General features: G+C 45.8%; 1 protein-coding gene across 1 annotated transcript; it reads right to left on the bottom strand.

Moving 5' to 3' along the window:
• Window positions 1–956: 956 nt before the first annotated feature.
• Window positions 957–27,027, bottom strand: DUSP10 (dual specificity phosphatase 10). Its single transcript, XM_027721299.2, has 4 exons — window positions 26,900–27,027; window positions 24,478–25,323; window positions 6,349–6,726; window positions 957–3,194 (listed from the first exon to the last, which is right to left on the bottom strand). Exons 2-4 carry the CDS (start codon window positions 25,277–25,279, stop codon window positions 2,929–2,931), a joined length of 1,446 nt encoding a protein of 481 aa, XP_027577100.1. The 5' UTR covers window positions 25,280–25,323; window positions 26,900–27,027; the 3' UTR covers window positions 957–2,928.

Below are 27,027 nucleotides of genomic sequence, written 5' to 3'. Positions count from 1 at the left end.
AACTTTGGCTCACTCACAGCCTTGCATTGCCCTGCCCCATCATTTCCAAGATCATCACACTGGAGAACAAAATCAGGCACTGCTTCTCACCGAGACAAGCATACAGGCTGACAGGATTCCTGCAGCACAAACTCCAACTCCACATTCATGTATACAGCAGCAGCTGCACTGCTCAGCCTTACTGAGGCAAACACTTTGGATCCCCTGCTGCCAGGAGTTTACTCAAGGCTGTGAGGGCTGCTCACTGGCTTAAGTAAAAACTAAACACAAGTACTTACATGGCTGCAAACTTCATCCTAAACCATGGGAGCATGTGGCGGGCGAGGCTGAACCAGAGAGGATGCTATGAGTCATGTTGGTGCAGCATACCCTTCCTCCCTCTCGAGATGTTCAGAACAGGCCATTTAGAACAGGAACAAGGAAAGCAGTAACATGGAAGATCGATTTTAAATCAAGTCCTCCTTCCCTTCATGCTGAGTCCCAGGCAGGCAGCTTGCATGCTCCCCTTGCTGAATAACCTGTTTCCCCAGCAGAGAACTGGCACTATTACACAGCATTTATGGCCACAAACACAGGCTGCAAGGGCCAACTTTTGAGCCAGCCCTCGACCCTACTGCAGCTGCTTTTGCTTCTCTGACAAGAGACAAAGAGGTTTACGAACCTCCTCCCTCCTATCAAACAACTGGCACCTGCAGTTCATGGAGAACAGCTGGAAGAGGTTGGGCCCAAACACAAGGAAAGGGGGGAAGAAAGGGAGCAGAGTATCTTTGCTAAGGAACCTCCTTCCTTCCCAAAGCACAAGGCTCCCAAACAGCAAACGGTACCTTCTCTGTCCAGCCACTCTCTCCTTAGCCCCAGGAGTGGTCACAGTCCATGAGGTTTTACTCCTGAGGGCGTTTTTAGCCAAAAGACCAATAATGATCATATAAAAGAAAAAAATTTTTAAAAAAATCAACTCCAGTAGAAAAATAATTTAATAAAGGGATAAGTTTCAAGAAAATATCTGTATAGTAACAACATTTTAAGTAAAATGTCCACAAAAATATACATGTCTACTGTGATTATACATTAAGTTTTCTGACAGGTCCTGTTTCACACTTGGTTCAGTCCATCTAGGAAAAGCCTTACTGCTAGCAGACTTCCTGGGATAGATCAGTTTGCACAACAGAATCATACGATAAATGTTTTCTAACTCATTTTAGGCTCATACAAATAAACTTTGGAGTTCGTAACAGTCCAGAAGAGATCAGGTTATACTGTATCATTAAAAATTTAAAAAAAAAAGTAAATACAAACAAGGAAAGCAAAAGTCAGTCACCCAAGGGACACTGTCAGGCAGAAACAGCAGCCTACAATACACACCACACAACACTGACACAGCTGGAAAAGGAGGGGGATGAAGGGAGGATGGGCAAGAAGGAGGGGAAAATTCCAGGAAGAGGATTCCCAGGAATTGTGGAACTGCTAAACGAGGGGCTATAGAGAGGCAGGGGTAAAGCACACACGTGACCAACATTTCTAGAAACCAGACAATTTTTTAACATAGAAGATAAGCTAATTACAGGAATATGGAAAGGAATCAGTGGAGAATGTTTATTTCTTATTTTTCCAAATGGCTACTGAGCTGTAGAAATAACAGGTCTGTCCCAAAGAGCCCTCACCAATAGTGCCAATTCAGCCAAGCAGAAGAGAAAAATCCGGTTACAGAAATCGAAGATGCAAGAGTACAGTAAAAAGTAAAGAAAACATGTTCCACCACCAGAGGACAGGGACGAAACACTAAAGAGGAGATGCCAAACAAGAGATACCAATTTTGTCAAAGGAGATGTACAATGCCACAAAAAATAAACCAAAAGGAACAAAACAAAAACCCCACCCCATAGAAAATGGAAAATTGCTAAAGAAATAAAAGGACACACATTTTCCAAAAGATTTTTTCTTTTATAATCAAATTTTTTTACATAGACAACTGAACACACCAATATTTTGTGCGAAAAATATTTTTAAATAAACTTCTCAATTTTTGTACATTCTGATATACATATGTAACAAGGTTTATGGCACTGTAACCAGGATCAAAATCATATAAAGGAACAAAATAATTGCTCTCATTTATCCTTTCTGAACCAAGCTGGCTGCTGTTGCACTATTAGACTAAAAATTATTATTAGTGGGCAGCCAACTCTAATTGGTTTGAACACTCAAATCAAAGCCCAAATTATTATTGCACAAGAAGCCAGTGAAGGCATATGGCATAGAATGATCGAAGTCCCTTACTGTTAAAACCTTACACCCCAAAATAGAAAAATAGAACTGGAACATGAAACACACCAAATAAACTTTTTTTTCTTCTTTAGTTTGAGTCAGGAGTGTGAAAAGTGCCTTGCAGACTTTTTAAGCTGCTCTGATTTCCTTTGCATTGGTGAGCATTTTGCTAGGTTATCTTTAGCAAAGCCTTTGCAGAATGAAGGCCCTTATGTTTCAGGGAGGGTTTTTTCTGCTTTGTTTTGGCTGTTTGTGTTTCGTCTTCAACTTAGGTTTCTTCAGTCTATGAACCTGCACAGACTACTTAGCCATAAACTCTACAAGTAGCTGGAGAGGTGGGAAAAATAAAAATTAAAAGAAAAAAAGCCCAATATTTCTTCTTCTTCTTCTTGTTTTGATTTTAAAAAGTACTCCTTTTGCTCTGAAGCCTCCCTGCTCTGCCGGTGTCTGAGAAGGAAATCACAACAGCATCCCAAACCCGACAAAGTTCTTGGATCTTTTAAAAACCTTTCCTTACAAAAAAGGTTTTTATTCACAAAAAGTTCGCCACAAAACTCCCCTTGAAAGCTAAAAAGAAAAACCCACAAGCCACCCATCATTGCCCCAAATCAGGTGAAGAATAGGTTAACCCCTTCATTGACCGCCACCTCACAGCTCCGCCCGTCACACGACAGTCTCTACGCCAATCAACTTTGGTGTGAGGATTCGTGGTGTGACACCGTTGTTTAGATCTTCTTCGAACTCCAGTAACTGCCCCATAAAGTTAAGGTTAGGGGAAATGATTGGTCGTTTGCCTTTTACAAATTTATAGGCATCCGTCATGGTCATGCGTGTGTGCTTCATTAAGTAAGCGATAACTATGGTGGCAGATCGGGAGACACCAGCCTGGCAGTGGATGAGGAGACCTTTCCCACACTGATGAGCTTCCTCTAGAAACAAGAAAGACGGAAGAAAGTAAGATTTTTGCCAGTTCATAAATTAGAACAAGCTCAGTGCAATTAAGAGTAACTTAATGTGAAAAGTCCCTTGATTTGATTACAAGCACAGCAGCATCTCCTCCCCCCTCCCTCCAGCCCATCTTCCTCCAACATTTTAGAGTTACTGCACGTGAAACACCCAGTCCAGTCTGACACTGAAAATCCTCATGTCCAAATCCTTATCTCTTTATTAGATGAACCACACAGTGAGAGATGCTGCTGCACTGCTCACACCGGTGCCAGGGAGCATTTATTTGGGAGGTCGAGGCCCATGATGAAGCATCAGGCTCCATTTCCACCTCTGCCGCTGCATTACACTGGCATCTCAACTTCCCTGTCTTTCAAAGTAGGGCACCACCTTTTTAACAAACAGGTATTTTCAGATTCAGTTCATAACAATATATCTGTTTCAAAACCCTGTTCTTGGAAGCTTTTACAAAGCTACTCTTGAAATGAGCTTCAATGGGGCACTCTGCTGTGGTGCCTCCACAAAAGCAGGAGCTGGATAACACACACAGACACATGCTCTCCACCAAGATACATCACTTAGATGGAGGCAACCGGGGCAGGATTTAGGAAGGACAGAGTCCTTGTAACCACCTCTTAACAGGACATGAGAAAGAGGAGAGTCAGTACCATACCACCCTCATCTCGCTTTTAAAACAGGAGATAAAACTTTCAAGATGTGACCCTTCAATCTACTTCTTTTGTTTTAATCCACGGGATGAACGTGAATTTGGTTTGCAAGTTTTGGCATCAATCCAACCCCACCAAAAGTACAGTTCATCCCACCCCACATGTTCAACCTGTACTGTGAAAGCATAAATGAAGCCAACTTCCCTCTAGACATTTTTGGCAGTTAGTATTTCAGAAAGCTGAAACTCTCTAATGTATTTTGACACACTTTCACAGAGAGTTTCTGATGATTTCACTTCCTATGGCTTTAGTCTTAGCTAAACCTGGGGTCGGTTGTGGTTTTTTCAAGACATATTTAAAGAAACATAGGCCAACAATCTGCTGTTTAAACATTTCCAAATCTTCTCAAATGCAATTTAAAGTTTACCCAGAGGAAGGGAAAGCTTTGACTAGTTATTTCCCCAGTTGGCTAAATTTGCTATGGAGAAAAACTCTCAGTGGAGAAATATTTGCTTATTAAAAACAAAGACAGACCCCCAAGCTGTAATTATTAAAAAGGAGAGTAAAATGGGTTTTGAAACACTTTCTAAACCTTTTCAGAGCAAAGCTGCTTTCTCTGCCCTTGGTAAGGTCACAAGCCAAACACTATCTTTCAGTGGCTTTGAGAGCTCTAATCCTTCAGCTCATAGGAATGCTGGGTGCAGAAATCTCCATCCTACTCCCAAAGGACCTCAGTAGAGCTTTGCAGTCTCTTTACGTAAGCTTAGCCTACTGCATCTCCCCATCTTGTTGAACTCAAAATTTAAGGTTTTATGGGATTTCTTGGCACAGCTTTTTTCCCAGAGGATCAAAGCTAGGTTCCCTCTCCCCTACCCCTCACCCAAAACGAGGTGTTCACCTTCCCATGCACATCGTAATCAGCAGCTTGGGGAGCTGACAGCACTACTGATAGAGCTGGGGTTGGGCTAGGAACACTGGGGAAAATTTGGTTTTAAAGAGAGATTCTTTGGTCCTTCACATTGTAGACGATAAGGGCTCCCAGTAGAAGCTCCCAATGGTAAGACTCAGGCTTTAATGCTGCTCTCCATCTGAACTGCAGCACAATCAGTGATTTCTCTGTTCACCTTCACTAAAGTAGCACAACTACAGGCCGTACACGTCAGCACACCACGGTCCCCTGCCAACCCAAACACGGCCAGGGAGGCTCACAAGCCATCTGCTTCAGAGCTATCTGCCCTGCCCAGGCACACAGCAGGGGCAGAAGGGCTCAGGAAAACATGCTGAGTTTGGACCTCCAGTCCTGGGACCCAGTCCCACAACTGGGCCCCAATCCTTGATGAGCCTGGGAGCACCTCCACGGAGCCGGCACAAACAGGTTTGAGTTTCAGGAGCCATGAACCCGCCGCCTGACTCAAAGGCCATAAACACTGATGGTCTGAGGGCAGGGAGGAACACGGCTCTGCATCCACTTCTGTATGGGGTCAGTCAGGGATCTAAGCTGTGATGCAGCACAGAAACACACTTCCCTTGTCTAGTCCTCCACTGTCAAGCCTGAAGTACTGACAATGAGATTAGCCCAGCCTCAGCACAAGAAAGTAAAATTATATATCAGTGGTCCCCCCCAGCATATTTCAGAAAACCTCTCAGGGTACATAATTCTGCTGGAGCAGCACAGCTGGACGTTCACTATGCCACAAAAGCGGTGTCCACAAAGAGGGGCAAGATGTGGTCCTCAAAAGTTTTTGTATGACATGCTGAAGCCCTCACTTAAAGTGGTCATCTGGCTTTAGCCTAGCTGACCAACCAGAGCTGAGTGTGGCCCTAAACTTGGCTGAGGGTTGTCCTGGGTTGATCTAGCGAGGTTCAGAACAATGTGGGCAACGTTGCTGGGTCATTTCCTCAGCAACCTCTGCAACAAGCTACATGTCTCTGGTGAACTCTCTCACACAGCCTACAGGATTTAGAAGCTTATTAATGCAAGTTTCCATCACTATCCACTCAACCACACACACACTTGGAAGCTATAAATCTAATTGTGGAACAAGCAAAGTGTGAAAGTTTGTCAGTTTTCTCATTAAGTTAGGAAAGACTGAGCCATCATTGAGAATAGTTACTATGAAAAATTGGCTGTAAGCCACTGTGGAAACTGGGAATGCAAAGGAATCAAGAAGAGGGGATGACGAAAGTCTCAATTTTCTCGGGTTTCCTGAATTTAAAGCCTGGAGGTAGGAGTCAGTATCAATGGATAAAAATTGTAACCCCAGGCTACTTAACTGGATACATCAGAGATGAGAAAGAAAAGACATATGAGTTGCTCAGCATTTCTGACAACCTAAACAAAAGTAAATATGGCCTTATTCAGCCTTCAGAGTAGTTGGAGAAGCATAAAATTCACTCTAAATTCTTACAACAGGTAAAAATAAAAAAAAAAACAAAACAAACAGGAGTATTTCCAGTCAAGGGTAATTACCAATGAACTCAAAAGCCTCTTCAAAATACTGCCTGAGATTCTGCTTGTTGCTGTCAGTGGCCGGGAGCCGCTTGTAGTTGAACATGCCTTTCTCGTAATGGTACAGGGGCAGGTGGGTGGTCACATTAATTACGTAGCCTATGTTCATCCTCTGCATTTTCTCCAAGTCCTGAGCATCATGCTCATTTCCGAGGAAGAGGAAGGGCAGGATGGGGGTGAGCTCAGCGTTCTCGATGTCTGGCGTGGTGGGGATGGACTGAGGTAGCATGGGGGGCACAGCGGAGGCACCGCCCCCTCCTCCCCCCTCCGGGCACTCTTGCAGCTGGAGGGAGTTATCGCAGAGGTTTTCGTGGTTCTGCTTGAAACCGCTGAGTCCTCCTGGGAAGAGAGACCAAGCAGATATTTTGGTTAGATACCCCAAGGTGGCAACGCTTTGGATCCACCTTTTTTCAGAGCACATGCTGGGACCACCAGGACTGCAGCTGGCTCTACTGTCCCCACTACCACTGTCACAGTGACCAATGCTGTGCCGTCAGCAGCAAGGGTAGCACGAATCAGCAGCAGGCATTGTCCTCCCCTCTTCGAGGCACATGGTGCCAAGGAACAGGCTCACAGACAAACACGCCTCTGTGCAACATCAGTGTGCTGGGGCTGCCTCACCTACCAGCCTGTGAGAGAAGGAAGGTATTTTTTCAAGAAGGAGAACATCATCAAAACTAGGGGCAAATGGCCTATTAGCACACTAAAGTGAGCAGCAAGCCAGCTGGGACAGTCTTATCTTTACCCGTCCACAGCAGATTTGCCTGTGGGAGCAAGCCCTGCAGGGCATCCCCCCATCCAACACCTCTGAGGATGGGTGCAGCTCACCCCGGCATCGCTCCAGGGAACAGTACGTACACATTTGTGCACCCGAACAAAAGAAAACCGCTCCTTGTAACCTAACAGAGACTGAGGTGCTTGCTTAACATGTGGCAAACAGCTCTCCTTTTGCTGCCCCGGCTGCATGAAAATATCTAGCAAGAGCTATTTTTAGGACATTAATATGGATTGGAAAATGAATCTGAGGGGGGAGGGAGAAGTCACTTTTTCAACTCATGCCTCCCCTGACTCTATTGCGTGCCTTGCTGGCTTTTTCAAGCACCATCTCCCTCCCCCTCTATTTTTTTTTTTTTTTTGAGGAGGGCAGCTTTGCAGAGCTGCAGCAAGCAAAGGGAACCTTCTTTCTACACCTCATTCGGGAATGACATCAGCCCCAGGCTCCCCACCTGCCTGGTTTCCATAGCGATTACACAAAGCACACAATGACATCAGCTGGCATGACATCAGCTCTTTGAGTGCAAACAATACAAGAACTACTACTTTGTGCGAGGCCTTTGGTAGGAGGCAGTGGCGTTCCTGGGAGCCGCTGATGTAATGCTAACAGGTGGCTCCTCCGAAAGAAAAAGGCGGAAAGAGGAGGAATGCAGTGATACATCCCCCCCCCACCTCGCCCGCAAAAGTACCAGGACACTTGAAGTCATGCTCCGCACTGAGAGGAGCCAAGTGTTCAGACTCAATTGCACTTTGTTAACTGCAAGCCAAAAAAAACCCAGGAGGGGGGAGAGTTACCCTGAAGTTACTAGAAAGAGCTACACTAGCCAAAATAAATGCTGAATGTCACCATCCCAATAATGTTATTTAAACAGAAAAATAAAATAAATAAAAAAAAAAAAAGACAGGCTATTTGTCTTTTCCATGCTCTTTCACAGTGATCTAGTGAAGGTTTAAAACAAAGAAAAACATGCTGTCACTCAGGCTCTGGATCAGACACAGCAAAGGGCTCCAATGCCTACACTTTGAGTGCTGGAATTCAAATGTCTGTGACATACCTGCCCATAGGGTAGTACCCAGTCAGGGCCATTTCAGCACCCTATACTGTACTCCATGGGCACAAGGCACCCAGCCTACGCTACAACCGTCTGAGCCCCTCTAATACATTCAGACTCCTATCCTTCACACTCCGCTAGTAACTCATTTTCCCAGAAATCTTTGAAATGTCTACAAAATGTAGAGTATTTCCTCTTCCCTTGAAAGTGTGCTTGTCTTCAGCTGTTTCTGCTGTTTACAGGACACAGAGCAAACAGTTTTGCCTTAAGGATCTGTACTCTGAAAATTGTTACAACGAGGGATCAGGGGAGAAAGAAGAAGCAAGGACAAAAATCTGAGCTCAACTGCCAGCTGCACCACATGGCCTCAACGGGATCTGAAAAGTCTTCTCAATCCACTCAAGAAAACAAACAAGACAGTGGTCTCCAAGCTGAAGATGTCTGAAGTCTCATCCAAACCAACAGCCCCAGCCTAGAGTCTGGGCTAAAGGCTAAGCCCTAACCCACATTCCCATCCTTCTACGTAGGCAACCAGTCCATTCAGCTTCAATACTGCCATTTGAACAATAACCGGAGCATGCTGGGATTCTCAGGAAAACCCCTGAAAAAGTTGCTTTAGTGGCCCAGAGCTAATGCTCATTTTCCACCTCTCCTGCAGGCTTTAGGGAATAGGTAGCTGGAGGTAGGATCCTATTGTTTCATCACTAAGGTGGAGACACACTGATAGTGTGGCAGACACCATCCTGTTTCACCAGCTGCCTTGTAAGATACAGCACAGCTGGAGAGTCTAGAGCAAGTTCTTTCCTCACCACTCATGTCCTACTCTCAGGTCCTCTGCCTGCCCCACTGGCCAGAAGACACTATTACTCCTGCTACCAACTCTTCCTCACTGTGAGCTTTGGTCCAGCAAATGACATGGAGGAAAGGATAAGAGACCATTTCATTGGGCAGGGCTCCTTTGTTATCACTGCACTCAGAAGAAATCAAGAGGTGTAGGGCAATCCCCACCACTCCAGCAACAGCATCAGGACAAAGGATGGGAAGGAGACCCCAAATACAGCATGTGGAAGATGCACAAACAAGTGGAGTAGCTAAATATGTAATAGCTTCACCCACAGTTTCTTTCCAGACATTTGCCAGTGGTCACTATTCCTAAAGTCAGGCCACATCCTCCATTCTCCTTGTTCACCTCCTCATGTGGGTGGGGAGTTAAAAAGTTAGTTCAAGGAATATTTAAAGTACCATACCCAAGCAACTCTCAGAGCAAATGTCCCTGAAAGAACACATTACTGTTGAGAGGATTACTAACCTGAACTGGCTCAGACATGTGAACAAGTGAAGACTGCACAAGAACACTGGTATTCAGAAAGAAGGCAGCAAGATGCAGTCACGAAGAGAAACTGAACCCTAGGCCAACAGCAGGAGCTGAGCTTGGATCTGCACTGCCATAATACTTAGTTTTTCTAAAGTTTACAAGATTACTTCCTGAAGCAGGTCCAAGTAAAGTTAATTATGACCAGTCAGAAAGAGTAAAAGAGGGATAGACTTTACACATGAAGGTAAATACAATATACAGGCTATTCAAATGCATCTGTATTCCTTTGTCAAGAAGCTGCTATTTCAGCACTTAAAGTCTTCATGTAGAAGGGGTAGAGGAGGTGGGAGAGGAGGCCAACACATAGTTCCTGCAAGCCTGGTCTAAGAGTTGATTAATTCAACTCGGTAAAGTCTAAGACGTATCACTGCTGCTGACCACAACTCCAGATAACAAGGAAGCTCAAGGCATGGATGCAGAGACTCCACTCGTGGTTGTAACAAAAGCTGTTTTGTGGCTGACACTGCCCAAGCCTTCCCTACCCTGGGGCATGAAGGAAGCATTATACAGGGCAGTAACAGTGCCTGTGGCCAAGAGGCACAGCCTAGCAGAAGCTTCTCACTAGCACAGAGATAAGCTATATTTTAAAAGCGGCTTTTCAGATGGTGCAAAAAGCCTTCATCATATAGGGGAAGCCTAAGTAAAGAAGCAATATAATATATATCCACCATGAAAGCCCATCAGCATGCAAGGCAGTGCTGTTTGAACCACAGCCACAGAGCCTAGACTCAGATGTGCAGCCACCCTCAGTGACAAACCAAAATGCCAGCAGTCAGATAAGCCACCAACGTTCATTTCAACACAATGTCACGCTCATAGCCTGTCTCTTCTGCCTTTAAACACACCACACAGTTGTAATAACCAAAGTACAGCAAAAAGCCTGAACTGCTCAGTCAGTCTGATGCAGCCCACATGCGGGTGCAGAGAACATCCCAAGTGCTTTTGTGCACTCTCTGCGCCAAAATGGCAGCTGGGCAGGTGTTTAGAGGGGCTGAACCTACCAATATCCAAACAAAGATGGACATACAAGGATGCTCGGTACTCTGGGGAACCCAAGGTATTTCTTGCATAAGGAAATGAATCAATGAAGCAGGACCCTTACTGGCAGATGGCCTTGCCTGGTATCTAGCAGGACACAACATAGGACTGAGAGCTCTTGCTCGCCACTGATACCAAAACCAGGTATTTTTGCAGTTATAACTGCATGTCACCTTCGAGCATCCTACCCTGCCAGAACAGCTGGTGAGTGGCAACAGACTTTTGATTGTCTGAGACTTCAAAACTTTTAGGAAGTTCCAAGTCAGCACCGGACGTACTCCAGCTACTCACACTTGCTTGTTCGAGTTCTTCGCAGTCATCGGCCCATAAACATCTTGCTTAATGCTCCTCAAACTCCCCCCGCTGAGCAGCACCCGGGTAGCAGCTGCACACAGATTTCCCAGCCCCAAAGCCATCCAGGAGCCCAAGGCTTGCACCAGCACTACGAGACCAGGTGAGCGGCTGGACAGGAGCCAAAGCAGCTCTGAACAAATGAAAAAAGACAAGCAGCATGGTGCTTGCACAAAAATCATGCTAAACACAGTGTCTGTCATTTGCCATCAGAAGAGGGCAAATACAATGCAGAGGAGGCACAAAAGGTAGAGCAGGAACTAGGCAATCAGCTTTTGTGAGGGACTGTAACCCTGTAATAGAACTATCTTCAAAGAAAGCAAGAAAAACAAACCTTACCTGTACACATTTATAAAAAGGATTGGTTGGTTGGGAGTTTGTTTATTTGGAATTTTTTTTGTTGTAGTTGTTTTGTTGTAGGTTTTTAGTTTGGGGTTTTGTTGTTTGCTTTTTGAGAAGATTGAGAATTAAGTACAAGAAGTACAGTAACACCTGTCCTCCTCCTCTGTCTCTCCTTTGGCACCTCCTTCAGCCACCACTGCTGCTCTATAACTGTGTGACTATATGCAAACTAGGATGTGGGCTTACAATATGCTTTGGGAGATCTGCAATATGTTTCCTATCTGGAAATGGGCTCTTACCCCACAGTCAAGGGAGTAAACGACCTTGTTCCCTCTGCAGTGACAGAGCTTAGAGGGAGGCAGCTACAATGAAATGCCCTCACAATAAAGCAACACCTTTGCATTACCTCATCGCTGTGGACATACTTTGTTCTGAGCGTGGCAGGTACTGGGTGTTCCTGCTACAACTGCAAACAGGAACATGCTTTTAAACATGACAGACTGCAGATGTGGGAGCCACATTTAGACAGAACACGTGGTCTCGAGAGACAACCAGACCTTTTATACAGCCTTCAAAGCTGTCCAGGCGGATTTCTGGATCCGCTCATCCTCGATTACAATACCACAAAGCCATCTCAAAAAAAAAAAAAAAAAAAAAAAAAAAAAGCAATACACACAGAGGCAACAAGAGCAGAAATCCCAGGACACTGGGAAGTGTCAGCAGAAAAGATGTTCGATCTGTAACTTCCCCTCCTCTTGTGTTGCTGGGCTCTTGCAGGGTGCACAGCAGAGAATTCGGCAATACCACAGTTCTGGCCACCCCAGGCATTACTCGCTCAGGAATGAAGCCAAGTTTTAAAACATCCACTCAGCATGTGCCCTGTCAGTACCACCATAGCATACCAAGCCCCTGCGGCTGCGTTTGAGTGTGTTTGAGGCTGAAGTGTTACAGTGAGCATTTGGGGAGCAGGACAGAGACACTCACACAATTGGTGCATATCTGTTTAAGACGACGCTTTCAATTTGTGCAAGTACAGCCTGTTCCTTTAAACCTGTGACCTCATTTATTTACATTACTGCAGAAAAGCACTGCCAGAAGCAACAGCTGATGACAGTCTCATGTATTTTTCCACTAAGACAACAATTAAACTGCTCCTGTGTTATTAATGAACAGATGACTTTGTGTCAAATTGATTCAAAGCACAGGATGCCTCAAGGTTAAGCAACTCCAGCATGTAAAAATAGAGGTTAGGTATTGTCCAGATGCTTCACCCACCCGGCACTCTCCCCCTTCCTCAGCCTGCCAGGAGGGTCCAGGTCCCTCAGCCACCCCCTGCCATGCTGCCACCAGTGTCTGGAGGTCCTGCTGCAGGGTGACACACTGGTGCTGAGCCACCACCACAATAATGCCAGAATTTGCTCCTGTACCATGGGCCTTCCACCAAGGAAAAATACTGCTGTACAGGTTAAAGCAGAATTCTGCCATTATAGGCCAAATCCACTCCCAGGATATGGACAACCACCTAGACCAACTCTTCATACCACCCCACCTACACAGTTATGCATGCAGGTGTAGGTCTACTGACTAGCAAAGGCACTAGCAGAGAGGGCACAGAGGCACTGGGGTTGCACCCATAGGGCATGGGAGCTACTACCACCTTGCAGTAGAAGATCCAGCCATGACACTTGTTCACAGCTCTTGCTGTCATGATTTTAGCCAGAGCAAAGATGGTTCATGGTGCATACTGAGGATTATGCTCTGTTCATCCTGAGGTACTTAAAGAAGAGATGCTCAGATTTCGTGAATAACACAAGACAGACTTTCCTTATCCAACCAGGGCTCTCCTTGCTGTCATGAAGCACTAGAAGTGTGGGAAGGACAGTTCAGCAGGGCCAATCCAAGCAGGTCAGTGTCTACTCTCCATGCAGATGTCCTTCTCCCCACCACGCTACTGGTGAGCAGTGCTCAAAGCTTGCCCTCACTGCTGTAGAGCTCACTCTACATGAAAGCTTGACATGATTGAAAATATTGTATTTGGCCCACAGAGTGGGAAAGGCAACTCCCCTCTGTCCAAAAGGGTGGGGACTTATTGGACCACAGTCACCAGGCAACATTAGGAGTTGTTCCTTTGATTTCAAGGATATTGTGGTGAGGTTTGTTTGTTTTTAAACACTGGAGGGAGCTTTACACGAGATAAAGCTGACAACAGAGGGGAGCCCATCCTTCTACAGTACAGGGAGGCCACAGTGACACCAGGACTGCTTTACACCTTACCATTCCTGCTGTTAAAGAAAGGGGGAGAAAACAAACAAACAAACAGAAAAATCTATCCTTTTACAATATAAGTATCCACATTTACCTCAACAACCCACATTGCCCCCATTTCCAAAATCAAAGGCATAACTGAAAGTTTTTTTTATTTCTGTTGCTGATAGCAAGTACAATAGGTCTGACTTCCTGGTCCTGTGAGTTTACTTCTCACCTGTCTGCAGGACATTCAAAAGACCCATGGCAGGGTTTCTCTCCCTGCCGCCCGCACAGCATTCAGCATCAGCGTTGTCGCGAAAGATTAAGCTTTAAACAAACATAAAAAAGTAAAAGTAAACAGTTCACAAAGAACAGCTTCCACCTCGATACACTCAATCTAATCTAGTCTCTCCCTCTAATCGAGCTGCCAACAGCACTTCAAAAAAAGGCAAAACTCTGCATTCCAAAGAACTTGCAAGGTCAGTTTTTTTCCGTGTGGGAACTATCCTGAGAGGTCAGTTTGTACACAAATTCTGGCCTAGAGAATTTACAAGCACATCCTTGACACAATGGCTTTGAGGTTCCTTTAGAAGTCAAGAGTGTGACACCAGATAAAGAGGAAAGGTTTCCCCTCAGCATCGAGGGACACGCGCACACGTTGTGTGTTATTTCTAATTTTATCTCACTACAGCTCACACCCCTTGCCACAGCACATCCTCTCCTGCTGGTCTTTGAGGTCCCTGGTCCCATCTACTTTTATTTTTTATTTTGACACCAGGCGCAGCACAGCCAGCTGTCCTAGAGACACATCCCAGAGAGGAAGGAAAGAGGTCACCAAAAGCTCCTTCCCCTGCCAGGTTGAACCAGAGATGCTGGCTCTGTGCTATTTCAGTTTGATTCTTTTTTCTTAAATACAGGTTTTTTCTCTTTTTTTTCTTTCTTTATGCCTTTTTTTTTTTGTCTTTAATTTAGGTTTTTTCCTCAGACACTGGACACCCAGGAAAATCCCATACATCCCTTCCCTACCTTTCCTTTACTTGTCAGCTTTTTCAAGAGATGCCACTGACTTCTGGACTACTCACCAGCCTGTCCAGAAGCTGCTCTGAATACTTCTGGACCACATCTCTGCAACCAAGACAGTCGTTCCAGCTTGTAACTGGAAATCTGCCCTATGCTACGAGAGTGCTGAGTCTGCCCCTTTTAAAGAAAAAACTAAAGTATTCATGGGAAAATAAACCAGCATCCTTCAAAGCACTGTGTTATCCTTGGGGAGTGGTCAGGAAGGTGAAAGAGGAGAAGGCCTGCTCCAAATTTTGGTACAAGGATTAAACTATGTAAGAATGTAAATAGGAACAAGACAAGAAACCCCACTTCCCTAACACACTACGGTGACAACTCTGCAGCCACAGAGGAAGATTGGACTTACCCTCCCTGGAGGGCAAGCGTTTATAGCAGAAACTCAAAATTAGACACATTACAACTCCTCATAGCAAAAGTATGCGTTCCCGTGGGGATGTAGGCTAACATGAAGTCCAATTAAATAATCACTGGAAATGTCAGTGTAAACCCTGAAGGAATACATACTTCTACTGTGAAATGCTCCCACTGGAAATCATATTAACAAAAAGGTCATCAAGAAATGCTAAAGCTATGTACAAAGGAGGCAAGGGGAAGTGAGGGAGGAGGGAACAGAAACTATTTTAATGCAATAAAATACCACAAATGGGTTTATATTGGCAAAGAGCTATGGGTCTGCTTTCACAGAGAGGGGTAGAGCTGAGCACATTTGCCCAGAACATCGAGGGTATTTTGGTTTTTAATCTATTACCAGTTCTCTCCCTGCCCATCACCACGTGCATCTCTCAAGCAACTAGCCTGGAAACAGCCAGCAGCCGGTGCGACGGCACATGAGCAGCATGCAGACAGCCACAGCTCTCTGTGGCTCAGCATGTCTGAAGAGGGAGAACGGTCCCAGCACTGTGTCAGACATCTATAATCCTGGATTTGTAGGCGTGGACCTTTCTGTTTAATTTGCATGTTTTCAAGAACGCTGACATTTTCATGGTTCAGCCATCCATTTATTCTCTTTACCCTTTTAAGGGCAACCTCTTCAGGACAGCTTCTTTCTAATGACAGAGCAGGCTGCTTTGTTTCTCTTGAGTATAACACAGGCTCTTTTCCAATCCAAACCACTGCTCCTCCACTTCAGAAACACCAGCACCATTCACATTAATATGAAAGGAAAACAAGGTGCTGATATACCACACCAGCATTTGAGAGTGCCATCCATTCCTGCTGAAGAGCTTCTACCCTTTGGGCTAGAAATAATACTGCTACCTGGCTCCAAGTTGACACCTTTCAGCAAGGTATTTCAAAGCCCATGAAGAAAAAACAGAAAATAAAGAGTGCTGACTTGACATATCCCAGTGCCACATAGCCAAAAATAAAAGCAGCAAGCTACTGGAACTAGCATGGTGCATGCCAGCCTCCACTCTGACACAAGATCCAGGGCCAGCCTTGCTGACACTTAAATCCCAATCATAATGGTCAAGGAACCAAGTCTAAAAACCAAGGCCCCTAAAAACTCCATAGGGAAAGAGAAAGTTGATCCAGATTGCATGCATATACTGCAGAGTCAAGGGAAGAAGGGAGAGAAGGAGGAGGAGGGGGAAGAAAAGAAAAAGGCATATTTACAGAAGCCAGAGCTAAATAGCAATAAAACAAGGAATATCTTCAGTCAGATCAAAATCAACCGTTGTCTCCAAATAACTCCTTGGTCTCCACAGGTGAGTTAACAATAACGTTTCCCAGGAAGCACAAGAACTGTGTTATCCCCCAACAGAGATATCACTCTGCTTTGCAGGACTAACACAAACACCTGTGAACTTACAATTAACCTCTCATTTAGCAATCATAGTGGTTTTGTACCTAAAATATGCCAAATTCTAACCAGCAGCAAAAGTCTTATTCTTAGCTTTCATCAGCTGGACAGAGAGACTCCCACTACCTTAACAGAGACCAAGAGGAATTAGAGCCCATCACCAACACAGTATAGATCAACTGCTTCAACAACAGCTTTGCTTTTAAAACATTAGTTTTCAACTGCTTACATAAGCCTTAATATCACACTTTGGCATAATGAATTGGAGACAACCAATTCGACTGATATTACAGAAGCTTGCAAGTTAGCTTCTATTTTCCAAGTTTCTTTAAGGCATTATAAAAAAAATATATATGATAATTCATGTGTGGACAAGGAATAACATTTGTTCTTCTTTTTATTACCTTTAATTAGAAGCAGTTCTTCTCTGTAGCAGTGAATCAAGTGGGAATTAATCCCGGCATGCTGTAGATGTTTTAAAGCTAGCGCATACTAAAAGAGTTGGAACCAATGTGTTCACATCACTATTATTATTCTCTTAATTTAGTTTTTGCAGCTTCCTCCTTCAAAGTCATGGATCTTGGAAACGGGGTGTTGCATACATGCAAAGCAACAACTAACCTTACCAGGAGCAGTGGCTCCCAAGCCTTCCCACGCCCTGTCCACATTTGTGTCCTGCCAGCAGCAGATGATAAGAGACTTACAGTTCCCCACAACCCCACTAACCCCAGACCCCTCCAGCGACAACAGTCCAGTGATGACAGTCCAGTGCAGGGCCACAGGGGAGCTCCCACTGCAGGGAGCTGTGGGTGTAGTCAAGATAGACAAGGCTAGCATTGCCCCAGGGACTAGATGGTACCTAGACCTACAAGGTCCCAGTTGCTCCCTGCAGATTTGCCAACTTGGGTCTCCTCTGCATACACTCTCCTGGAACAATGCTCACTAAAACCAAGTGCCAGGAGATCAGAAGCTTGTGCCCCATTCTGGATCTTAGTTTCTTCATTGTGAGCAGTTTTCCTTCAAGAAGGAGGTAACCTACTCACCCAAGCAGAGAAACACATGAAAACGAACCTTGAATTTTTAAAAGCATAAAAACCACCTAGAGGCAAATCAGAGCCTACAGTTTATCACTTTAGCAAAAACACACCAGCAAGGGAAGAGAGGAAGGGGATGCTCCTCAGTCCGTCTTCCACTTTCTGCAACAGGCAACTGTGTTGTTCCAGGGCACCATTGTGACTATGGATGAACCCGGGTTAACACTTAACACCGATGGCAACAAGAGAAATGAGCTCAGTGTAACAAACAGTGCAAAGGACAGAAAAAAAAGCCCAGTCAGATGAAAATGAGTTCTCTAAGGCCTCACAGCAAGTCTGTTGTGCGTGCTTAGTCACAGAGTAGGAGACTAACCATCACTCAGCCTTGGCCAGAGCTCACCTGGCCACAAGACCGCCCTGCTATATAGGCACAAGTATCCCTCTAGTCAGATTACCTCCTTTCTGCACCATATGGGAGACAGACTTGCTTCTCCCAGCTCTTCCCCTTTCCTTCAAGCTCCAAAATGCTGCTATACAATCGCAGAACCAGGTCAGACCACCTTTGGCAGGATACAGGCTCCTCGGGAATCAACATCTTTCAGAGCAGCAGAGGACACACCAAAATCAACCTTTGGTATGCTGAGATACTTCTGGATGTGAGGTTGCCTTCATCACAGATATTAATTGAAGCAAAGAGTTTCCTGTACTAAAAAGTCACAAGGTTTAAAAAAAACCCTACAAAACAAAACAACGGTAACAAAAAAAAAAAATAAAAAAAAAAAAAAAAAAAACAACCACAAACAAACCACAAAAAAACCCACACAACCAAACAAGCTTAGCATTGATCAGCCACCCTGTGCAGAGATCACCAGCACCCCAGGACTTCCCAGCTGCAGAAACAGGCCCACTGAATTCCTCCATACCTCCTGTTCACAGCAGTCCCTGGTTCTGCTTCCACATAGGGTGTGCTGAGAGCACAGCAAGGACTGGTGGCTGAACCCAAAGGCACTAGCACACGTTTCAGTTTTCCCACAATTTTCAGCATTCAATGGATCAAGAGCAGGTGAAAGGCCTGCCAGAAAAAGCTGAAGCTAGTGAAATGCTCAAGACAGCACCTTTATCCAGCCTACTCTCAATGAGACTCTTTGCCAGCTTTTACTTTTAGGTGAGGCAGGCAAAGGTGATATCCATAATAAACACTGCTCTTTAAGCCCCAGCTTAGCAAACACCTTTGTGATTACCACAAATTAATTTTTACAGTACAGAGGTGTTTAAAAAACTGCTCGAGACAGATTCAGTCGAGTACCCAGAATCAAAGCTCCAGAAAAACAACTGCTTGCAGTAATTCAGGTCAGCCTTGTGATTTCTGTAGCCAGCACTCTCCCAGGCCCACCAGGGACTTCCCAACAAGGCCACAGCACCACACATAATCTTATCTTACATGCAAAGGGACAATGCACTAGGTCATCTTCAGATTACCATAATCTATTTCTTTAAACAGCATGACTTCTATAGCCCTGCAAACTGATGTTGAATATTTGAGAGGTGTTTCCCTCCTGGTTGACTAGTGAAATTGCAAAACAGACAGATATTACGATGTGTGCATGCTGTTCATATTTATGGCATTTCTTTACTTCCAAGTTGCCTGCATAAATAAAAAACCCTAACTGTAATGGGGCTTTTCACAGAGTCAAGAAAGAGTTGTAGCCTAAAGACAAGTAGATGATCCCCCACTTTGAATGCAACATAAAGCCAAAGCGATCTCACTAAAACTTTTTGTGCTACTGAAGTGTCATAAAAACTTAGAGTGCTCCTTTGGAAGGCAAACCTCCCATGTATAGGTCTAAAAAAAAATTCTATCTGTATCAGTTAAGATACAGCCACCCTAAGCCTCTCCAAAAGGCTGTGCTCACCTCAAGAGTAAAAAGCCAGAAAACAGACCAGCAGCAGTCCTATAAAGATTTTACTTATACAGCTTCTTACCTCCGGCAGGGTAAGGGTAAGCACATGAAGGATTTGGCTAATTATAATCCAGCATCTACCTATCAGGAACATCACGGGGAATGTTCCCCCAGTTCACACAGAACTGGAGCAGTTTTTCTTTACAAGCATCAGAGATGTCTGCCTCATGTAACAGTTTGCTTAACTCTTAGTTTGGTTTCCAAGGGTAGGACAAACTAGAGAGCCAAAAACAGGAAAACAAAACAAAACAAAGAAACAAACCTCCTTCCTGTTCCTCTCTTTCCAAGGCAGTCTTTCCCCCAAGGACAGTTTAAATGTGGTAGGTACCCTGTAAGCCAGCTCTTCAAACTCTCAGATGCCATTATCTGGGAGGAAATGCCACACTTTCCATTAGTGATGAATAGGCAAAGTTTAGAGGTACACTACTCTGCAGAAGTATCCCCTCAAAATACAGTAAAGACCGTGGTGTCCAACCACACAATTGCCCCAATTTATCTATATGCAAAAGGTACAGACACACACAATCAATTTTCAAGTGTTATGGCCAAGAAGATTATTGATTCCAGTAGAAAGATACTTTAAGCTCCAGCAATCAGTCTGAAAACTGAAGGTGAAATCTCAGCCTCAACAGAGCCAGCAGAAGTTTTTTCCCTAGCGACTGATGGGGCCAGATTTCCTCTGCAGCACAGAAGGAATACGCTTTATTTTTAAATGTTAAGTAATGCATGTGAGACATCCAATGTGTTTAAAACTACACATTTCCCTATTACAACCATGACCTAATACTTATTCAGTGGAGATCTCTGGTGGAAATAAGTGCCAGGCACATGTTTTGTTGGTCAGCTGGATTTGTTGACCATTACATCAAGTTTTACTTTCAAATACTCTTGTGCAGTGTAATCCAATTAGGATTTAAAGCAACACTGACACTGTTGAATTATATAGCTAATAATAATAATAATAAATTATATATTTGCACAGATTATGACCAGGTCAGGTATTTCTAACGTAGCTGCTCACAGTATTTTACACGAACATGGGGGAACATAAACCAGGTACTTATTCCTCGTGTAGGCACCTCGGGCCCTCTGTAGTTGTTTCAACTCTGCTGATATGCGACTCCGGTGTGGTAAGAGATCTGAAGCTATTCTTAGACCATGGTAGAAAGCACGAAGTGGTTTGTTGGCAGGTCTTACCCACTATAATGAGAGCAAGTTGCTTCATTTATTTCCCTGTTAGATGAGCAGTGAGAAGATTGAAAGTCAGAGCATAAATAAGCTCCTCAGACTGGGAACAAGAACAGAGAATCAATCAGTTGTTGGGGAGGAACCAGTCAGTTCCTCTCCATCTCCCTTGCAGCAGTCCAGCCATCAGTTTACAGCATGTAAGGAGAAGAAAAAGAATGAATTATTTGCCAAACCACATTTTGCACCTCTGCTTTAGAATTCAGTCGTTTCCCTGCAGTCAAACACAGAAGCCTTTACAAACTAAACACAAGACTTGAGCAGGTTCACAAGGCACCCACTGCCAGACCTCAAAGGTAGAAAAGAAACAACAAAATGGAGACAATACTACCAGATAGTGGTCAGGGACTCCAAGGCAACTCCTCTTGTGTTAAAAGTTGTCAAGATGTGTTGGCACAGATGTTTCAATTTTTCATTTTTGTTCCTTTTGTAGATTTAATTTAACTTGGAAAAAAAAATGCTGAACTCCAAACCTAAACATTTTAGTTTTGGGTAAAAATAATACTTTTCATCTGAATGCAAATGAATTTCCCACTTTCTATTTTTAGGTCCCAGTACCGAACTCAAGCACACAAGCCTTAAAGACTCCAGGCCACTTCCTCTATGAGCCAAAGTTCTCAGGGAAGGTAGAGATGCCTCACCATTGGGTTTGCAGGAGGGAAAGGAGCACAATCCCACCAAGGAGGGTCAGGGCTGCTGATCCCACCCAGGGTCACAGAGCCTGCTCTCCCTCTCCCCAAATTCAGCAACAGCTTTGACATTGGCCTCAGGCAGAAGGGACACTGGGCTCACAGCATTGGTTTGCTCCCTCTCCCTTCCAATGCTAAGAAAAAAATAAAAATAGGGGGAAAAAAAAGGCATCCAAAAAAGTGAGGCCTTTGGGTTTCAGCAGGCATACAATACCACGGTCTAGTACGGTGTGACTGGGTGTTGGGGGAAATATGACTTCTTCCTATTTTGCATATAAACAGGCTAAGCAGCAGCTTCAGCCCTGATAGCTCAGGTTGCTACAGTCCATGAAATGCAGGATTCTTATGGGCTTATTTTTTTCATAAAAGCAGGGGGTTTATGCCTGTCTCAAGTGCTGTTATGCCTTGTGAACAAAAAAATATGAAAATCTTTCTTCTAAAGAGCTTAAATCAAAATTATGTATATATTATGTTTATGACCAAAAATATGCTCTATGTTAAAGGAAGCAGCAAAGAGAGGAATGAATGAACAGAAAGGGAGGAATACGGGTTTTAAAATCCCCCCATACCACAGCATATGTAAACCCTCTCTTGTCACAATGCTAGTTTATATATTGGTCTGCTACATTAAAAATAAATCAGGCCACCTCTTTTTAACTTGAGCCTAATAAGGTGCACCATACATACATTTATCTGTAGATCACAGCCTGGCCTTGGAGAACAGCAGAGTTTCTCTGCTGCTTAAAAAGACTGGGGCACCTAAAAACTAAATGCACACAGGGCCACGTCGCTACCCCAGCGTGCTGTAAGCCAAAGATGTAACCCAACCCTCGGCTTTGCCGATCGGATTCACCCCACAACGTGACACCGTGCCACGAAAACGGCCATGGGGCCGCGGGCTGACAGGCAGCACCAAACATGGAGAAGGTGGCACCGGATCAGGGGGACATAAACTTGGACAGCCTGGCTAGCAACCACTGTTTGCAAACACAACACAGGGGATCAGATGGGCCGGCAATAAATTAGGAGCAGATAGCAGAGAGCAAGAGAAATCACTCAAAATAACAAACGTAGGCAAAGAGGGCTCCCCAGCCACCCTCGGTTTCATTTTAGTGCCTGAACCCAGGTATGTGCATGTGCCAGCTCCCAGGCTGCCGAAGCACGATGGAAAAAACACTATCTGTCAAGTGAAACTAAATAACGAGTGGTTCCAGCACCACTCCTCCGGCTCGGAAGCTTAATCGCAGCCTTCCTAAATGCTGCTTTATCCCATGCTCAACTCCATTTGACCCCAGTTTGAGCTCCACTTCAAAGAAGAGGAAGGGAGTTTAGGTGATAGGAGGAGCTCCTCACTATACACTCCCCCAGGTGAGGTTTGCTCTGATCCAGATGATCACTACATCCAAAAAGCTAAGGATTTGGGCCTTCTCTCTCCTCTGGCATGCTTCCAGATCTGCTGGCAGACCAGTTTGGGGAAGGGATTTCTGCTAAGCAGGTCTCTTAGGTAACATTTCTCAATGGCTGAAAAACAAAAATGGCCCAAGGACTCTCACAAGCAGTTGGTCAAACTCAGTGCAGCACCCAGAGTTGGAAGGTGGGAGAAAGGGCTGGCCAAAACCTGCCCACAGCTCAGTGCTGCCCAACTACAGCTCTGCAGCTTCATCTCCACCAGAATCTTACTTCAGGTACTGAAAAAGTACCAGTCTGAGGTCCACAGAAGCTTCAGTGTTTTCCCCTGTGTTTCTCTGAAAACACTTTGAGCATACCATTTTTCTGAGGACAGGAAGGCTTGCAGACTACAACCATATATCTAGTTGCAAAGGCTGTAGAACAGAATGATTACCACCAGAAATACAGGACTCCAGCAACAATCTCCCTCTTCTAAGCACATCGTCTCCCTCTTTTACAGATAAAGGTCACCACCATAACCCAAGAGACTCAATAAAAGCATATACAGAACCCACACCAAGTATCAGAGCAAGTCCAGCATGACCATACACTTGCTGGGAGCAAGGAGACAGTTCACCAGTTTTAAGCTTCCACAAGAAACACCCACACAGAAGTATCTCACAGGACCCTTAGCTCCTATAAAGCTAAGAAACTCAACTGAGGAAAGGGGATAAACTATCAGCCCAATCCATTCTCCTGCCACATTGGGCAGGTTGGAAGTAGTAAGCTGCACAGAAAAATATAAGCGAATTAAATACATACAGTATGAGCTAAGCAGCAAATCCCTCCATAGTTTCTCAGTGCCACAGCCAGTCTCTGCCAACCATGCCTCTGAATGGCATAAACACCCAGGGGAAAGGAAATTCAATCTAGAGGGCAGCATTGTTATAAATAGGATCTACAGAATGAAGTGAAGAAAGGGAACTGTCCTTTGATGCTGCCTTAATTGGTAGGGCTTGTTTCCACCAAAGCATTAAGGGATAAACCAAACACCACATTAAAACAGGAACCTTTACAGGAAAGCCATACACATATACAAACACACATACATGTAAACACAACACTTTCAGATCACTTTTTTCAGTATTTCCCTCTGTTCATTATTCTCACCTCATACCACCAAAACAAGGCTTCATTGCTCAAGTTTTGCTGACTGGTCCACGACAAAATGCCTCAGACCAAGTGACTTCCCTTGCCTTTCCTTCTCCAATCTCACTGCCCATCTCCAGCACCTATGAGTTCAGTTTTATACAGACTAAAATAAGGCTGCTAAGTAAAGGTCAGTCTGACAAGATAAATGAGAACTAACCCCTCCTGGACCTCTGTTCCTTGGGCTATAAATACTCAGAACAAGCAATGGGGGAAATTCTTTGTCTGCACAGACACCAGGAAGCACATTTCCTCCTCCTTCCAGTTCCCATCCCTCTTGCTACTCAAGGACAATATTCAGAGAAAAGCAAGCATCTCCCTGCTACCAGCTCCATGGTTTGTCCACGAACAGCATTTGCTTTGCCACTGGTGACTGGAGGCACACAAGCCTCGCTAAAGATAAGCGGATGCTTTCAAGGTTCAGCCATCAGTGAGGCTGACAGCAGAGTGTACATGCTGCAAAGCAAACCATGAGCCTACATGCGGGCAACGAGGAGAATTACCTTTTAGGACTAGGGGCTCCTTGCCTTCTCGCTTGAGTGACTCTAGCACTATGTGGAGTGGCTGGGAAGGCATTACTCTGCTTGGTTCATTGGTATTCTCATCATAAACTATGATTTCTTTGGAAAATATTCTCTTGAAGGAGTCCTTGCCTTCCCGGCAGGAGATCAAGTCCAAGACGGTGATCTTGCCCTGCTGGAGCCTTCTCCGGCTGATCTTGTCAGAACAGTTAATGTGGACAGCCCCTTGAATGTGGCTCTTATTATACTCCATGAAGGGCCTGCAGTCAATGATGACAGGCCCTTGGTTCTGTTGGTGGCTCTTGCTGCATTTGGTCATCTTCTTGGCCAGATCATTGGGGTAAATGATTTTGATGCTAGTGAGTTGCTTGGTGGTGCCCGAGACAGGGCTCCCCACCCCGCCCAGCGGGCTCAGGCTGCCGGCGTTCTCATTGCTGTTGACCATTTGGTTGGCAGGGCAGGCGGTGGAGGCTCCGGTGTGGGTGCTGCTGGTGCTCGCTTGAGTTTGGGCCTGAGTGTCCTTGTCGTACGTTGCCACAGTGCAGCAACTGGCACTGCTGCATCCACAACTCAGGGAGCGTGCAGAGCCGTTGGATGAGGGCATATACGTGAGATTAGCAGTCTTTAGGGACACAACAGCTGCGCCGAGCAGACTGGAGTGGCTCTCACAGGCAGAAGAGGCAGACTCAAGATAGCTAGAGTCTAAACAGAGGTTGAGATCCTGAGGTCTCACTGGCCTCGAAAGTGCCACTACTACCCTGTCGTCTAGAGGAGACGGAGGCATGAGGAGGCTGAGCACTAGCAAGTTAAGAAGAACTCAAGATCACCCTGCAAAAGAAAAAGTGGAGGGGAAAGAAGAAAAAGGTGATGAAAACAGATCATGAAATCAACATTAACCTACAGATGCGACAACTTACTTTGCCAAGACCCATTATCCTCAGCCTAACAACCCTTTCTGACAGTAGTTGCTAAAAAGCCTTTTAAATCCTGCAGCAAATACTTCAGCTATCTGCATGTGCACACATGGCACGCAGAACACACGCGACTAGCCTGGATGTGCAGCTACACCCAGGAGGAGGCATTTGGCTACATGCAGATGGTGCTGAGCTATTCTGAAACCCCAGGCTGCAAGGCACACCACTGATAATGACAAGGGCACATTCTCTCATCCCGTGGCTTACTGCAAGGGAAGAAACTACTGGGCTGACTCTACTACTGGGAGGAACGCATAAGAGCTGAAGAGCTGAATGTGTCAGTGGTGATACACAACTTTTCCAGCAAGATGGAATAAAATTAACTTGTGAACAAATTTCCTGAGACAGTTACAAACTTGAACACGTGAGGCTAAACAAAAAATACCCAGAAGAAAAGGAGAAAATCAGGTTCCGGAAATCCTTACAAAAAGTAAGTGCACACCTTGCACTTCCATCCCCCTGCTAGAGAGAGAGACGAATTCAGCCCCAGTCAAGCCCCCTGCTCCAGGCCCGGAAAGACTGCTGTTCTCCAGCAGTCCATGAGGCAAGTTCCCTGCTCCCCACCACAGTTCACCGCTTCTACAAAAAGGGGTCCCCTCTGCCCCAATCCAGGTCACTGCCTGCCCAGCCTTTGCCTTCTGATTTGCTAAGACCCAGCGCGCAGGTTTAGAATCCCCCCATTTCCACTCGGGAGGGAAGGAAGACGACAGGAGGGAAGGAAGACGACAAGAGCAAAACAACCTAAGCCAGTCCTGACAGTGCCTCCCCTTCAGCAGCAACTTCGGGAGCAGCCGCAGCTCTCGCTGAAAAATACATCCCAGTACCAACTTCGCCAACTCCATCAAACCCCCGGAGCGGGGCGAGCGCTCGCAGCCCCACTTTGCCGCGCAGGCGGCTCCGCACCGGACCCGTCGGCAAGGGGCAAGGAGATGCCCCATTCACACGCCGGCGGGCCGGGGGGCACTGCCACCCGCAGGAGCCACCGCTGTACGGAGCGAACCCGCGGGCACCTCCGGAGCGGGGAAAGAAGCCGCGACCCGCCCGCCCGGAGCACGGCGGTGGTGCCGGGGCCGGGCGAAGCGGGGCTGCCGGCGGCTCACCCGGGAGGTTTCCCAACCCGTTCCTTCCCCAAACCTTCCCTCGCTTTTCTTTTTAGGATAAGAAAGCGGCTAAAAGATCCCTGAGCGCCGTCGCCTGACGCAACTGAAAAATTTAAATAAGCGAGGGAGACAACCCGGCTCGCTCAGCGAGGGCAAACAACTGAAGAGCACAGGAGAAGCGGGAAGCTGAAGTTTTGTCCCCGAGCGCAGGGAGCCGGGGCCGCCGCCGCCAAGCGATGCTCCCCGCGGCGGCAGACTCCGCGCGGGCTCCCGCAGCTCCCCGCTCCGCTCCGCGCCCCGCATCGCTCCGCGCCGCTGCCCCGCACTCACCGGCGCGGCGCGCTCCGGCCCGGTGCGCGGCGATGGTGGTGGTGGCGGTGATGGTGTCGCCGGTGCTGGTGGCGGCGGCCGCCGCTGGTGCCGGTGCGTGTCGCGCCCGCTGCCCCGCGCGCCGCCCG

Source organism: Pipra filicauda, unplaced genomic scaffold (assembly GCF_003945595.2).
Source record: "Pipra filicauda isolate LSUMZ 115617 unplaced genomic scaffold, ASM394559v2 scaffold147_size4022426_pilon, whole genome shotgun sequence".
Taxonomy (NCBI): domain Eukaryota; kingdom Metazoa; phylum Chordata; class Aves; order Passeriformes; family Pipridae; genus Pipra; species Pipra filicauda.
The sequence above is the reverse complement of the archived record's forward strand: the minus strand, read 5'-3'. Positions and strand labels throughout refer to the sequence as shown.

Coding starts and splice junctions, on each gene's coding strand:
- DUSP10 (XM_027721299.2), bottom strand. CDS start 25,279: ATGCCTCCGTCTCCTCTAGACGACAGGGTAGTAGTGGCACTTTCGAGG. Junction 6,727..24,477: donor GGAGCCCCTAGTCCTAAAAG/GTAATTCTCCTC, acceptor CTCTCTTCCCAG/GAGGACTCAGCGGTTTCAAG. Junction 3,195..6,348: donor AGAGGCTTTTGAGTTCATTG/GTAATTACCCTT, acceptor TCTTGTTTCTAG/AGGAAGCTCATCAGTGTGGG.